Genomic DNA, 13,183 nt, shown 5'->3' on the forward strand with positions numbered 1-13,183 from the left:
GTGCCATTTAATTTAATCTATAAATCTCTGAAGCTGCTTTATGTTTTTTGGTGGTTTGGCATGTTGTATGGCTGACACTTTGTTGGGATCTATCTCCATTCCTCTACTCATAGCAAATGCACATTTAGTTGGGTATAAGCCGAGACCATCCACTCTACACTTTGCAAAACATGAACCCAAGTGTTGCAGATGTTCTATTATTTTCCTAAATACTAATAAAATCAAGGAAGACTTTCATAAAATATGTAAGATACTCAAGCAAATACCTCCTAGATGTACTTTTGAAAGGTTGGTGGAGCATTCTTAAGACCAAAGGTCATGACATCAATAGCAAATACTCCCCACTCAGTGACAAATGTTGTTTTGTCCTTATCTTCAAGTGCCATTCTTATCTGGTTGTAGCCATTGAAACCATCAAGAAAACTATAGATTTCATGACCTACTACAACATCTAGCAAAGAGTTACAAAATGGTAGAGACAAAGGGCCAGTTAAGGGGGCAAAATTCAGCTTTCTGTAGTCCACATATTCTGAGGTTTCCATTCTTTTTGGGCACAATGGCAATAGGTGACAGCCATGCAACATGGGTTAGAGGATATATAAAACCAACTCTCAACAACTTATAAATCTCTTCTTTGACTTGCCTTGCAAAGTTGGGATTCATTCTGTATCTTCCATGTACCACTGGGATAGCATCTTGTTTTAAATTGATCCTGTGTTGATAGAACTTAGGGTCTACTCCCTTCATATCAGTATAATGTCAAGAAAATATGTCTTTATACTCTATCAATAAGTCCTTTAGTGCCATTTTGAAAGGTGGAGGAAGATCTGTACTTGCCAAAACTGTCTTGGAGTTGGCAAGGTCTCCAAGGTTCATCTCTTCCAAGTCATCCTGACAGTGTTGGACTCTGGCACTCTTTTGCATATGCTCCTCAAATTGAGTTTTAGCTTCTATGATGGCCTATGCAGCTGATTTTTGGCTATTCTCTTGTAGGGCATCATCTGCCATTTTGTGGTTGATAAAATCTACCTCCGACTGCTTTTTGATAGTGATCTATTATGCTTTATTACATCAATTTCAAATATGGGAAAAATAGTAGGATTTCTCCTAAGGAAAATCTCCTCCTCATCTTCGTCAAATTCTGCTATCATGTTGATGCCCTCTACTTGTAGTGGCTGAACTTGTCTTGGGAAACTTCTCTTTGAAGAGAGATTGATCTTAAACTTCTTTTTGCCTTTCCTGATGGTTATTCTTTCTGATCCCTAGTCTTGTTTCACTTTGATAGCTCTCAACCATGGCCTACCCAATAACATCGAATAGGCACAATCTCTTTCCTCCATTCTGAGTACCACAAATGTGACTATAAAGGATAGTCCCATTATGGTAATTTCTTGTCCTCTTAGTATGCCAAGTGGTTGTATTCTTCTTTGATCTGCCATTATAACCTAAAATGGGGCTGGTGCAAGTTCATTGCAACAAAATTTCTTAAATAGATCCTTAGAGAGGATGTTCACCCTTGATCCTCCATCTACCAATACTTCTGGTATCCTTTACCTTTTATGATGCACATCTATAAGTGGGACTTGGTAATCCACATAGAACTATTTGTCCACTTTGTAAAGCCCAATTGTTAATGGCATTGTACATGGTGTTGTGTGTAGGACAGTTATATCCAGGACCATGACTTTCACCTGGGGTGCCAACTCGATATGTATTATGTCACCACCCTTGTCCAAAATCTAGTGTATGTGGGGACAAGGTCCATATAGAATATGGATGGGTTTCCTATAAAATATAGAATATGGATGGATTTCCTAGAAAAAATTCAAACATGCAAGGGAAAGATATGAAAATCTCATATCCCCCCTCTTACAAAATATAGGGTATATACCTTGAAAAATATGCAAGATTTTAATATTTGTACATATTTTTCATAATATGTGAGGCCCGAGGGGGGGGTCTTTTGGATGGGGGGGGTTAAAACAAAAAATACACTAAAATATGAAAACCTATCTCCTCTAAAATTAATGTGACTTTTTCATGTGTTGCCTAATGCTAATTTGACTAATTTCTACTCATAGCGTATTGTTAAATTCATCTCATACTCAAGAATTTTATAGGTATTCTTACTAAAGGGAGTTGGCACCCCAGAGACTTTCACCTCTTTATAATGTATACATTCTCTATGATGGAAATATATGACTTTGTTTCAAGTTATATATTCTTTCAAGTTTATATGGTTGCAATTATGAATGAATGAAGTAGAAAAGTAATTAAATTTTATAGACTAAAATAGGTTGCAATTCTAAATCAAAATGCACAACTAAATGGAAAATCGTTTAGCATTTGCAATTAAATTTTACTGAACTTACATGTGCATTATCCAAATTGGTAAACTAGCAATCCTAAAAGAATATGTAGGTTTCTATCTCGCATTAAATTGCTAAAACCTAAATGAAAAAACGTTTTCTATTTGCCATTGAAATATAAATTTAAGACTCTTTAAAGAATAAAGTACTCTTCAGAAAAATTGCCATAAAAATTAAAGAACTGACTCAGTCATGGATACTTATATGCACTTTCATAACAAGCACTCTCTCTCTCTCTCTCTCTCTCTCTCTCTCTCTCAATTAAAACTTATCTCGAAAGTCAGCCACCAAAAAGAATGTTACCAAAGGCAAGAAATATCCCTTTGCATATGCTTCTTCCGCACGTCATCACATAGGCTTCTATTGCATATGCTAGTGAGTGGTATGCCAGTTGTCATGCTCTTGAGCAAAAGAACTTAGTCAAGAGCAATACAATTGGCATTACCACCCAGAGGCCTATGCAATGGCGACACAAAAGGATCAAATCTATAAAGCCCAAACCCTAAACACAAAACATTTACAATGCACGATGAGACAATACCATACTACCACCCACTGACAGTATGTGACGAGACAATACCATATAGTGAAAAAATTTAATCCCATCGTAAACCTGTGACCTATAATCACAAAACAAGAACACGTTTAGAATAAAATTAGACATTCAAAACCCACTATCGTCATTACTATCACAATTCACGAGTCAATATCCTCATTATGTTCGTCATCAATGTTCTCATCTTCAAAGCCATGTGGAAGGCGAATATTATTTCCTCCATCTTCATCCGATTCATCCTCCTCATCGCTATCCTCCTCAGATGTCACACCATTAGTCCCTTCCTCATCCTCTTCTTGGGGTTCTGGGATCTGTACTAATGGGACTGCTTTAGGTTGGATAGCATTAGGTGGGATATCGTAGGTCCATTTTGAAACTTTCTCCTCATATCCCACATCTCCTAATGTTTCCAGCATTTTATGATTGGCATAGATGTACACTATCTTCCCAGCCCGATCCTCTAGAAGTCTATTTCATAAAGTACTATGAATGTACTTATAATGATTCTAGTTTCTTTCTAAGCTTGAGTTTTGAGAAGCATGTTTGAGAAAGAACCCGCATTGCAATCCGACGTAGAATCTCACACATGCCACCATTCATCATCCACCATTTCCAAGCAGATGTAGTTTCTACCAATGCTTGAACATTGCTCGATGCAAACAACCCCTCCTTGCATCAATACTTGGCTAACTTGTTATAACACTTTGGAAACTCATGGTTTTGGTGATAATATATTCGCATGACCTTATGAAAGTCATGCATAACAATTGGGAACTCTTTCAGCTTCATATTCTACCACTCGAAATCTAAAAGGTACCCAACATTATGCAAGGGATTATGAGATTGCTCCCATCGTGGCCTAAACAATTGCCACAATTCCTTATGTTTTCTAGCATTAAATGGTCTTCTCTCATTCTCTTGGCCTGGGTGAGTAGGGGGATTCCTCACAATAAGAGCAAGTGCTCAATACTCCAAAAGTGCATCCATGATTTTCTTATTATTGGAGCCTTTGAGTCCAAAGTCCTAAGCACATATAATACAGGTTTCATAACATTAGTAGCATCCTCAAACCGTTTCCATAATGTAGGGGCTCCCAATGTTTCTTTCAGGTTATGCATTTTCTCCTTTGTTGCCCTATCGGTCAACTCTGACATCCATCATTCAAATGCATCACAATGAAATGTCCCTATACGAAAACTCCTATTGTTCACCAAGGATTGCAAAGTGTAGAAGTATGTGGCAAATCTCGTGGTTGCTGGCAATTGCAACATCGTAGAACCATCATGAGACATATATATTACTTCGAGACGCTGCTTCGATTGTATTAACTTCACGATGTCTCGAGCCTCACAAATAATCTCTTTGAACCATGGCACTTGTTTATACCAATATTTCAATGCAAGATTTAAAGTATGCATACAATGCGCAGATGCATATAGATTGGTATACTCCCTTTACAATATGCTATCCACCTTTTTACAACTCTTGGCATTATCCATGACAACCTACACAAACTTTTCAGGGCCTAACTCTCTTATAACCTTTGATAATACACCAGTTATATATGTCCCCAACTTCTTTACATGTGAGGCATCAATTAAGGCCTCCCCACGTGGCGATATAAACATCACATTCAATAAAGTATGGTGTTTTATGCTTGTCCACCCATCTGAGACAATTGTGCATGCACCCAGTGTTATGCAGTTGCTCAAAAATGCTACGATTTATGTGATCTTTCTCTTTTGCATATGCCTTGTCTAACAATGATGTATGCAATGTGTGGTATGCAGGGGGCTTGAAGCTTGGTCCATAGTTGGCAATGCAATTCCATGCAGCTCTCATATCATCATTATCGACCATACTTAGTGGATATCCTGACTGCAAGATTGATCTACTAAGTACATATTATGCATTCTCCAAATCTTCAATCCGGATGCTCTCCAACTATCGTGGCTTGCCTGACATTAGGAGTCATGGTTTCCGATCTAGTTTCACGAGCCATAGATGGAGATCTATCTTGCATGTTAGTGTGCACACAAGGAGTTTTGGCATGGGAGCTTGCTACACTTGTACTTCCATCACCGTGTGTGCTTACAGACTCTACTCCACTTACACCTTGACTTTCCCAAATTGATCTTCTTTGGATTTTTCCAAAAGATTGCAACTTCTCACTCAAGGTGCGAGCTACTGTAGCAGCTCTTGGGGCCGCACAACAATGAATGCTCTTTCTTGAGTCACCAAGCAAGTGACCCCTTATACGAGGTGCTCCCCCTGAACTTGCATTTCCACTCAATGTAGTCACAAACATTAATGAAAAAGTCCCATTTTGGACTATGTGACTTAACGTTTTCCCCCCTGTGCATGTGGAATACCTCTTTGAGAGGATTGTGACATGCTGCATAAATCCTCTCCTCGTATCTTGGTTAACAACCTCATAGGGTGGATCAAGCGTTGGAGTAGTGCCCATTTCAGGATTGATATCCTCTTATGCAACTTCGTGTTCAACCCTAGGAACATTATCAGGCATATGAATACTGGCATGGGCATGACTCGATGCATCCAAAGTTTTCGTAGTCACAACTCGTCTTGAAGATTGTGGACGAGAATTTCTAGTTTCAGGCATTTCTAATTATGCATTCATAGTCACAACATGTGCCCTGTTTCTATTCAAATCATTACCATCTCATCTCCCCCTTCTCTCCATGACTTAGCTTAAGACTCCTCACTATTAATCGCATTCATTGGTACTCACGATCGTGGTCCACAAGTTTCCCAAAATGCAAGGAGTTGGAGTATAGACCACCCTCAAGAACACACAATAAACAGTCGCATCCACTAGCCCTCGCGTTCGTGGTCTGCAATTTCCATCCATATAGTCTTCCAGCCCTTGTCTCCACTATTGACCTGGCAATGGCACTGATATACCACTCTAAATGTTCTAGATAACTTGAGGTTGTACTAATCATGTAGCTATGTAGAAGAAACAATTCAAGATCCAAAACAAATCTTGGACATAGCATACGTTTTGCACCCATGTGTGAGCTCCTTAAAAGCTTTGAAAGTGACTTGAGAGCCATGAAAGGACTTAAAATTTGTATGAGATTAGCTACCAAAACAAGCAATCAAAGAACCTTGATAGCCTACTCGACTTGTCTATGGTGCATGAATATTTGCTTGTCCCTAGATCAAAATTTGGTAAGATCTCTATAAAGAGCTATTGGAATGTTGCATGTATGCACATGAACACCATGTAAAGAGATCTCGCGAGACGGGTTAAACATAAGGGTTTTGAAATCCAATAATTTTATGAAATTTATTGGAAAGGAGCACATGACCCATATACAAGCAAGGAATTCAATATATATTGCCCCTTGTATTCACATTGTATATGGATTTTTCTACTAGTGCACCCCTAGGAAAGAGCTTTCAGGGCCATGCAGGCTCAAGAACCAAAGGTTGCTCAAATGGCAAGCTACAAAAAGGCCACACATGACTTTATTGTAAAAGATTCTTTCCTCTACTCTCATGAAGATGTATTTGTTGATTATGTAGAGGTCTTCTCCCTCTTAAAACTCTCTCTCTCTCTCTCTCTCAGTAAAACTTGGGCTATTAAAATGATCTGATAGAGGAGGATTTGACATGAAGGGGGTTTGAGGGAAAAGGAATAGTGGAAGGTGGATGATACATTAGTGGGATTAAATGTTAAATGCTAGCCCAAATTATTTTCCTTTGAGGATGAGTTTAGATAACCATTGGTAATGCCAAAAATAGGGTGCTCCCTAACCCTTTATATGGCCTAGTACCTATTACCATTATATATTGATGTAGTTTCCAGGATCCTGTTGGAATTAACAGCCACTCCGTGATTGACTTTTGAAATAATTAACATGGCTAATGTGTGATGCAATGTAAAATAATGTGTACTAATGATGTTATCTATAAATGTGTCTATAATCAAACTATTTAAATCATATCAAGGAAAAGGCATCTTTAGATAAATCAACATAGACTTGTAGTATTTTGCATGAGATTAAATACAAAAAAAAACTCACGTATATAATTTTTTCCAATTAAAATAAAACTCATTTTAATTAGGTGTGAATACCTCGAGCTCTAATGCATTCATCATGTTGTTCTTGTAGGATATTCACAAAGGTTACCAAATTATGCCACATTTCAGAAATAAATGTAAAAGTATGATTGTGTGTTTTATAATTTTCCTTCAAAACTCCAAGGCACCGTAATTTGAAGCTATTAGTTTCTTGCTAAAGGGTAGATTGTGGTACAAAACGAACAACTCAAAAGTGCCACCACAACACAAGTTACAGAAATGGGCATAGCATCTTTTTATAAATTAATTAAAGGATGTATGAAAAGGCTACTTGAGCACTCATTTTCTAGGGTCACTAAATGAAAAACCCTGTGTTCTAAGCTTTAAACAAAATATTCATATTGTCATGTATGGATAATTAAAGGAAGTGCACTCCTTTTCTAAGGTCACTACATGAAAATTCCTTAATGTAAGGTTTAAACAAAATATTCCTATTTTCATGTATGGATTTTAAACATTTTTAAAGATAAATGTCATGACAATGAATAAAGAAATAACACCTTTACGGTACTCATAAAGACACCATTGAGGATATTATCCACAAGTCCACAAGGTCTATATAGTCTCATATCCCCCCCTCGGGTGACATACAAAGTGGCTTTTGGTTTGCCTTTTCAACAACATGCAGCTTGACATATACATGGAAAAAGTGACACCATCGTGAAAAAAATAGGCGGTACTGAATCGTTGTAAAATACCTTTTTGTGGAACATACAATTCGCAGCTTTTTTTCAATTTCCCTGCAATGATTTCTATGATTTAGTGCAATTGGTTTGCACTTGTGCATGTTGTGCTTCAAATGGTTGCATTTGGTAATCATTTTCTCCTTTGTTTTGTTATTTGCACTTGTGCATGTCCTTAATCATAAAAAATAATGCGAGTGACTTTTATATTTTCAACTTTAACTTCTAAAGCCTTTTATTTTCTAGATTAACAACTCTTTGACATGTCCAGCTCACAAACGGCATAACAAAATAGCATAACAATGAGTGCCTAAGGTCTCCACGATCATGCATGGGCCCTCTAGGGGAATCATGGTAGCCCAGTAAATTTGCCAACCTTTTTCTATTCTACACAAACCTATTCTTTTGAATAACTAGTTGGAACTCCGTGTAAAGTAAATATGCAATTTTTTTCATTGAATGCATGTTCAATTCTTTTCGTAAGCCAAATTTTTTCATTGAATGCATGTTCTATCCTTTTCATAAGCCAGACTATCTTAAAAGCATACAAGGAATTAATGAACATAAAATAAATACTTTATGAAAGCTTCAAACTAACGAGACTAATCCAATAGCTTACATAGATTAACCATGAGGATGGCATTAGGAGAAGGTTTTGTTAATGCACAATATTAGCATTATGATCTCATCTTTATGAAAGTTTCACGCTAACGCGACTAATCCAATAGCTTTCATATATTACCAGGGGGATGGCCTTGGGAGAAGGTTTTGTGTACGCACAAGTTTAGCATTATGGTCTTCCTTTTATAAATCGTTTTTCAAAAGCAAAGACTAAAGAACTTATAAAGGGTAAGAGTAAGTGCCCAAATTTCCTCACCTTGAGATCGTTTATTTCATGAACTTCCACTTCCTCAGTCTTCAATTCAAAACAAAAGCACGTAAGGTTGATTTGCATTTGAACATTAGCAAATATGTAAACCACTCAAGGCTAGGCATAGCACATGTGTTTAACTTGATGGTTTGATTGATAGAATTTAAACCAGCCTTTTGTAGAAATTTGCAAGTTTGTACATAGAAAAGGGCTTGGAAGATGTAGAGTGTCCTCTCAAACATAATCGAACTTCTCGAGGTAGACAAGATCACTTAGAAGAAGTATAGTCACCTCTCAACCCCACTTTCTTGAGAACACAAAAACACCTTACTTTAACCTTTGCAATCCCATCTTGCATTTCTCATTTCCTTTCGCTTCTATCTTTCCACAAGTAGAGCCCAAAACAATCATAAAGACAACCCTTTCTTGCCCATGCCCTTAATAAACATAGCTTGCCTTATTTTCCACTCCTAACAAGTTTAGAGCTGGAATCACCTGGTCCTATATCTGGCCATTTCATTAGAAAACTAGAAAAGCAAGAGGTAACTTTCCTCTTCCCCAAAATTTCCTAAGGGCATATCCATTAAGAATTTATTAGCGTGAGAATTTCTTTCATTATATCAGAAGAGGACAAAAAGGATTTGAGAACAAGCATAGTGTCTTTAGAGAGGCTCCCAAGCTGAGAGCATAGAGTAGAGCTCTACAGTGTATTTCTTTAAAAAAACAAGATCAAGCTCCAAATATGTGCACAAGCTCACCTACTGATTGTCATCATTAAGGGGACATACCCCACTGAAAGTTTGAATTACTTTTGCCAAAGAAGATAGATACATTATTGAACTCAATAATTAGAAAGCTTAAAGAGGTAGCTTTAATAGAACTTTTTAACGGAGCTTCCTTACCAGATTAAATCTATTAATCTGGCCTTTCTTACCCAATTATAACAATAGATTTCCCTCGTTTCTTCTGGAAACTAGCCACAACTATATATTTGGCTGGTCGTTTGAAGGATATCAACACTATTTCCCAGCTGCAAAGAGCCTTCACAAAAGATCCTGATTCATAGCTACAGTACTGCAAGGAGCAAATCCCTGCAATATGAACAGTTCCTCTTCCATTTAGCAGATTATATGTATAGTACTTGTACAAATCTGACCTCCATTAGTCTCATGGTGAGGCTTGCCTAATTTCTTCAGGAGCTTCTATAGTAAGTAACACCAAGATCAGGTCCATGCAAACATGCTTGCAATGGCCAAATTCCTCTCTGATGAAAGATTCAGCCAATCCATTGGCCTGTTCTTTTACATCCAGTATCGATACCATGAACACAGTTCAATAAGCCCACAACATTTTGCACATCTGACTGCATCCACAGATATGGTCTTTTCTCTCACCTGAACGTCTCCCAAGACAACACATCCATGCAGCATCCATGCTCATCGACAGACTTGGATAAGTGCTCCAAGAAAGAATCATATATTGAGTTCGAGACCCCAAGAGACATTCACCAATATCCTGATATCCTTGATGGGCGCATGTAGATCTCTTCATCCTCATCGTCTTGATTTAGAGATCCATTCTGCTTAACAAGGATGTCATCGGACTCCTCATTCTTTGCAAATCTGCCTCTTACTCGAGGCCGACTGTCAGCCAATGTTTTGCGACAGGCGTACTGCACATAATATCAATTATGAATCAGTCTGTAGAAGTTCACCTTCAGGATCTGAGAAAGCAAGATGCAAAAACGATTGAGGCAAGAGCTATTATTTGAAAATAGTCACAAGTTCAAATTTCACCTTGATCTTCTTACTAAAATTTCTTTCAGTACGCTTTTGCCTGTATCTGCATATCCTACTCTTACGCTCTTCCAAAGTGTACCGTCCTATCTTGAAAAATCTTTCTTCTGGAATTGTACAGTCAGAATGCAGAGGGCTTCCTGCTTCGTGGACGGCTTGCATGCCATTCAGTGTCTGCAGTGAAGGTTGTCAAAGTGTAAGACGTGGCCTGAGCCTGGATGCTATACAAAGAACCAACAGGGAGGAAACACGATGCTGAGAAGCTTGAGAAGACGAGAGAACTACAGCCAGGGCTTATTCATACAGACAAACAAAAACCTGGAAATCTGAACAGAAGAAGGAATTTGATCATCAAATAACAACATAGGAGCTCAACGGCTTCCCCAGATTTCTTATTACGACCGCTTTAAGATTTAGCAATTCCACAAGAAAGCTTCGGACACCCACAGAGTCAATCGAGCATTGAGTCTCTTTCTGCATTAGAAGATAGTATGCAAGCGTTGAGAGAGATTGTAATTAGTGCAAACCTGAATGTCCCCAGTGCTGTACACTCGACGCATAGAATTGAATGCTGTTCTGCTAGTTGTCTCTCCCACATCTGTCAACTGAAGTTGAGGTTGTGCAGGTGTGGTTCCCAACCTCTTTACCGACGAGTAAAGAGGAGCGGTTTGTGTTAGCAATGAAGCTTCCATCGAACGCTCCGTATACATTCTAGTTCCCAACTGACCCAAAGCATGGCTGCTAAGACTTCTCTGCATCATACGGGATTGAGAAAACTGGACAGGTCGAGGCAAGGGGGAAAGGCTATCGCCTTCTGAATCCACCCTTTGAAACGCCTCCGAGAAATCCAGGCGGGTAACAGGTTTCTTCTCCAAGTTTGCAGACGTGAACAGACGATCCTTAAGTCCTTTCGGACTTTCATCTTCCATCAAAGTGGTTTCCATGGCATTCAATTCGTAACGAAGGCTGCTTGCAGCACTAAGACCTGAAGGAGAAGAAGATCCTGAAGCTTCCGTTACGACATCCTGGGAATCTTCAAGAGAGTGGCCTGAGAGATCATGCTTCCTAGGCAGGAGAAAGGAAGGCATGGCAAGTTCAGATTTTGCTGCAGCCGGTTGGCCTAAAACTGAAAGTTGGGCGGTAGATATGGCAGAAGGGGCGGAAGAAAACAATTCACTATTACTTACGCCCCCAAGGGAATAAGGCTCGAACGGTTTCTGTTCTCCTTGGGAATCTAAAGTTAGGCTATGGAGGTTATGGGTTGCCATCATGGTTCCTACGGTAGCCAAACTGTTGGAATTCATCATCCAGCTGCCCAGTGTAGACACACCATCCCCACCTTCCACAATGCTGGGCATGACCTCCTTTGTCTGCTGCACCTGTCCCAAGTTAAGAGACGGATTACAGAACCCATTCAGATTACTTAATGGAGTATGCGGTACAGAATGGAGCTTGTCAGAATTGTGTTCACTCTCCGAATTGGCAGACAACAGCCCTCCCTTTTGATCATCACTTTGAGAAGCCAAAGGAGTCTCACATGGGATTCCAGTTGAATCCAGGGCTGCGAAAAGGTCCCCGTCTTCCAATTCAGCAATCGGATCCTCGGAGACGGTGTCCAAGACGCTTCCCTGCATGGGTTGCAAGCCTCAACCGTTAGCTGCGGGGGGATCAATAAGCGAATTAAACAACAACATGCAAACCCATTTCCAGAGCACGTAAAGGATTCTTTTCAAGCGAAACCCCAAAAAAACATGTGATCAAGCAAAGAGGCATCGTGGGCAATCGAAGAAGAGCAAAAGCGGGCATACCGAGAAGAGTTCGGAGCCAAAGTCGATGAAACCGCCGCAGGATTGGAGGCAATCAGGGGCATGGAAGAAGTCGAAGGGGGGGTAAGAGAAGAGCAAATCGCGTTCCATGGGGAATGGGTTGAGGAGGGGGGAGGCAAGAGAGGCAACAGGGGAGAGGTGGAGGGAGAATGGGGAAGGCATGCAGGATGAAAAAGGAAGGCAATTGGAGAGATGGGTCGTGAGAGAAAGGCTGAAGATGAAGAAGCAAGGAGAGAAAGGGGAAGCTTTTGCTCTTTATAAGCTCTCTGCTTGAAGAAAAAGCCTTTTCTTTTTGCTCTCTCTTTATAAGCTCAGAGGCAACTTCTCCGCTTGAACAAAAGCGCTCTCTCTCTCTCTCTCTCTCTGTCTCTCGCGTGCTCTCTCTCTCTCTCTCTGTCTCTGTCTCTGTCTCTGTCTCTGTCTCTCTCGCTCTCCCTCTATGTTTCTATTCTATCGTCTACGTCTAGTTCCCCGCTGACCCTTCCTTCCAAGGGGTCCCTGCATGCCACAGCTTGTGGCCGCTCTTGCAGCTTCCTGGTCACAGAGCTGTGGCGAGAGAAAACTAGCAGTTGGGTGTCGGCCGGGCTGTCGCAAAGCAGCGTGCTTTGCCACAGCAATTGTCGTTTAAACGGTGCTCGCGCTGTTGGAACTTCTTGTTTCCTTTTACCTCCGCCTCTTTCCCTCTTGCCACATCAGCATTCCCTCTCTACACTCCACGGCTTCTTCCCCTGTTGCCACATCAGCATCCCCCTTCACCCCGCCTTCACGTCATCATTCCCAAGTTCCCCGTTTTGCCAAAGCTTCCATCACAAGACGTTTAATCAACCACGAGTCCCGACTCCCACATTTGATGTTTAATCACGCATTCCCCCCTCCATGAGACCCACATTTTGAACTAAGTGACGGCCATGAAAGCATCCACAAAGGGTAGATGCTCACCTTGATTCTTTCCAACCATCTTAGCCTTCCTC

General features: G+C 39.9%; 1 protein-coding gene across 2 annotated transcripts; it reads right to left on the reverse strand.

Moving 5' to 3' along the window:
* Positions 1-9,413: 9,413 nt before the first annotated feature.
* LOC147880406 (uncharacterized) lies at positions 9,414-12,788 on the reverse strand. Of its 2 annotated transcripts, XM_087371306.1 has the most exons (5): positions 12,195-12,788; positions 11,924-12,014; positions 10,914-11,765; positions 10,387-10,560; positions 9,415-10,262 (listed from the first exon to the last, which is right to left on the reverse strand). In XM_087371306.1, exons 1-5 carry the CDS (start codon positions 12,254-12,256, stop codon positions 10,095-10,097), a joined length of 1,347 nt encoding a protein of 448 aa, XP_087227432.1. In that variant the 5' UTR covers positions 12,257-12,788; the 3' UTR covers positions 9,415-10,094. The 2 variants fall into 2 exon arrangements, with proteins under 2 accessions (XP_087227431.1, XP_087227432.1); XM_087371305.1 differs by having other exon boundaries at positions 9,414-10,262; positions 10,914-12,014.
* Positions 12,789-13,183: the final 395 nt, after the last annotated feature.

The sequence above is a fragment of the Dipteris shenzhenensis genome, chromosome 32 (assembly GCF_047967505.1).
Source record: "Dipteris shenzhenensis isolate YYH24624 ecotype China chromosome 32, Dip_SZ_1.0, whole genome shotgun sequence".
Taxonomy (NCBI): domain Eukaryota; kingdom Viridiplantae; phylum Streptophyta; class Polypodiopsida; order Gleicheniales; family Dipteridaceae; genus Dipteris; species Dipteris shenzhenensis.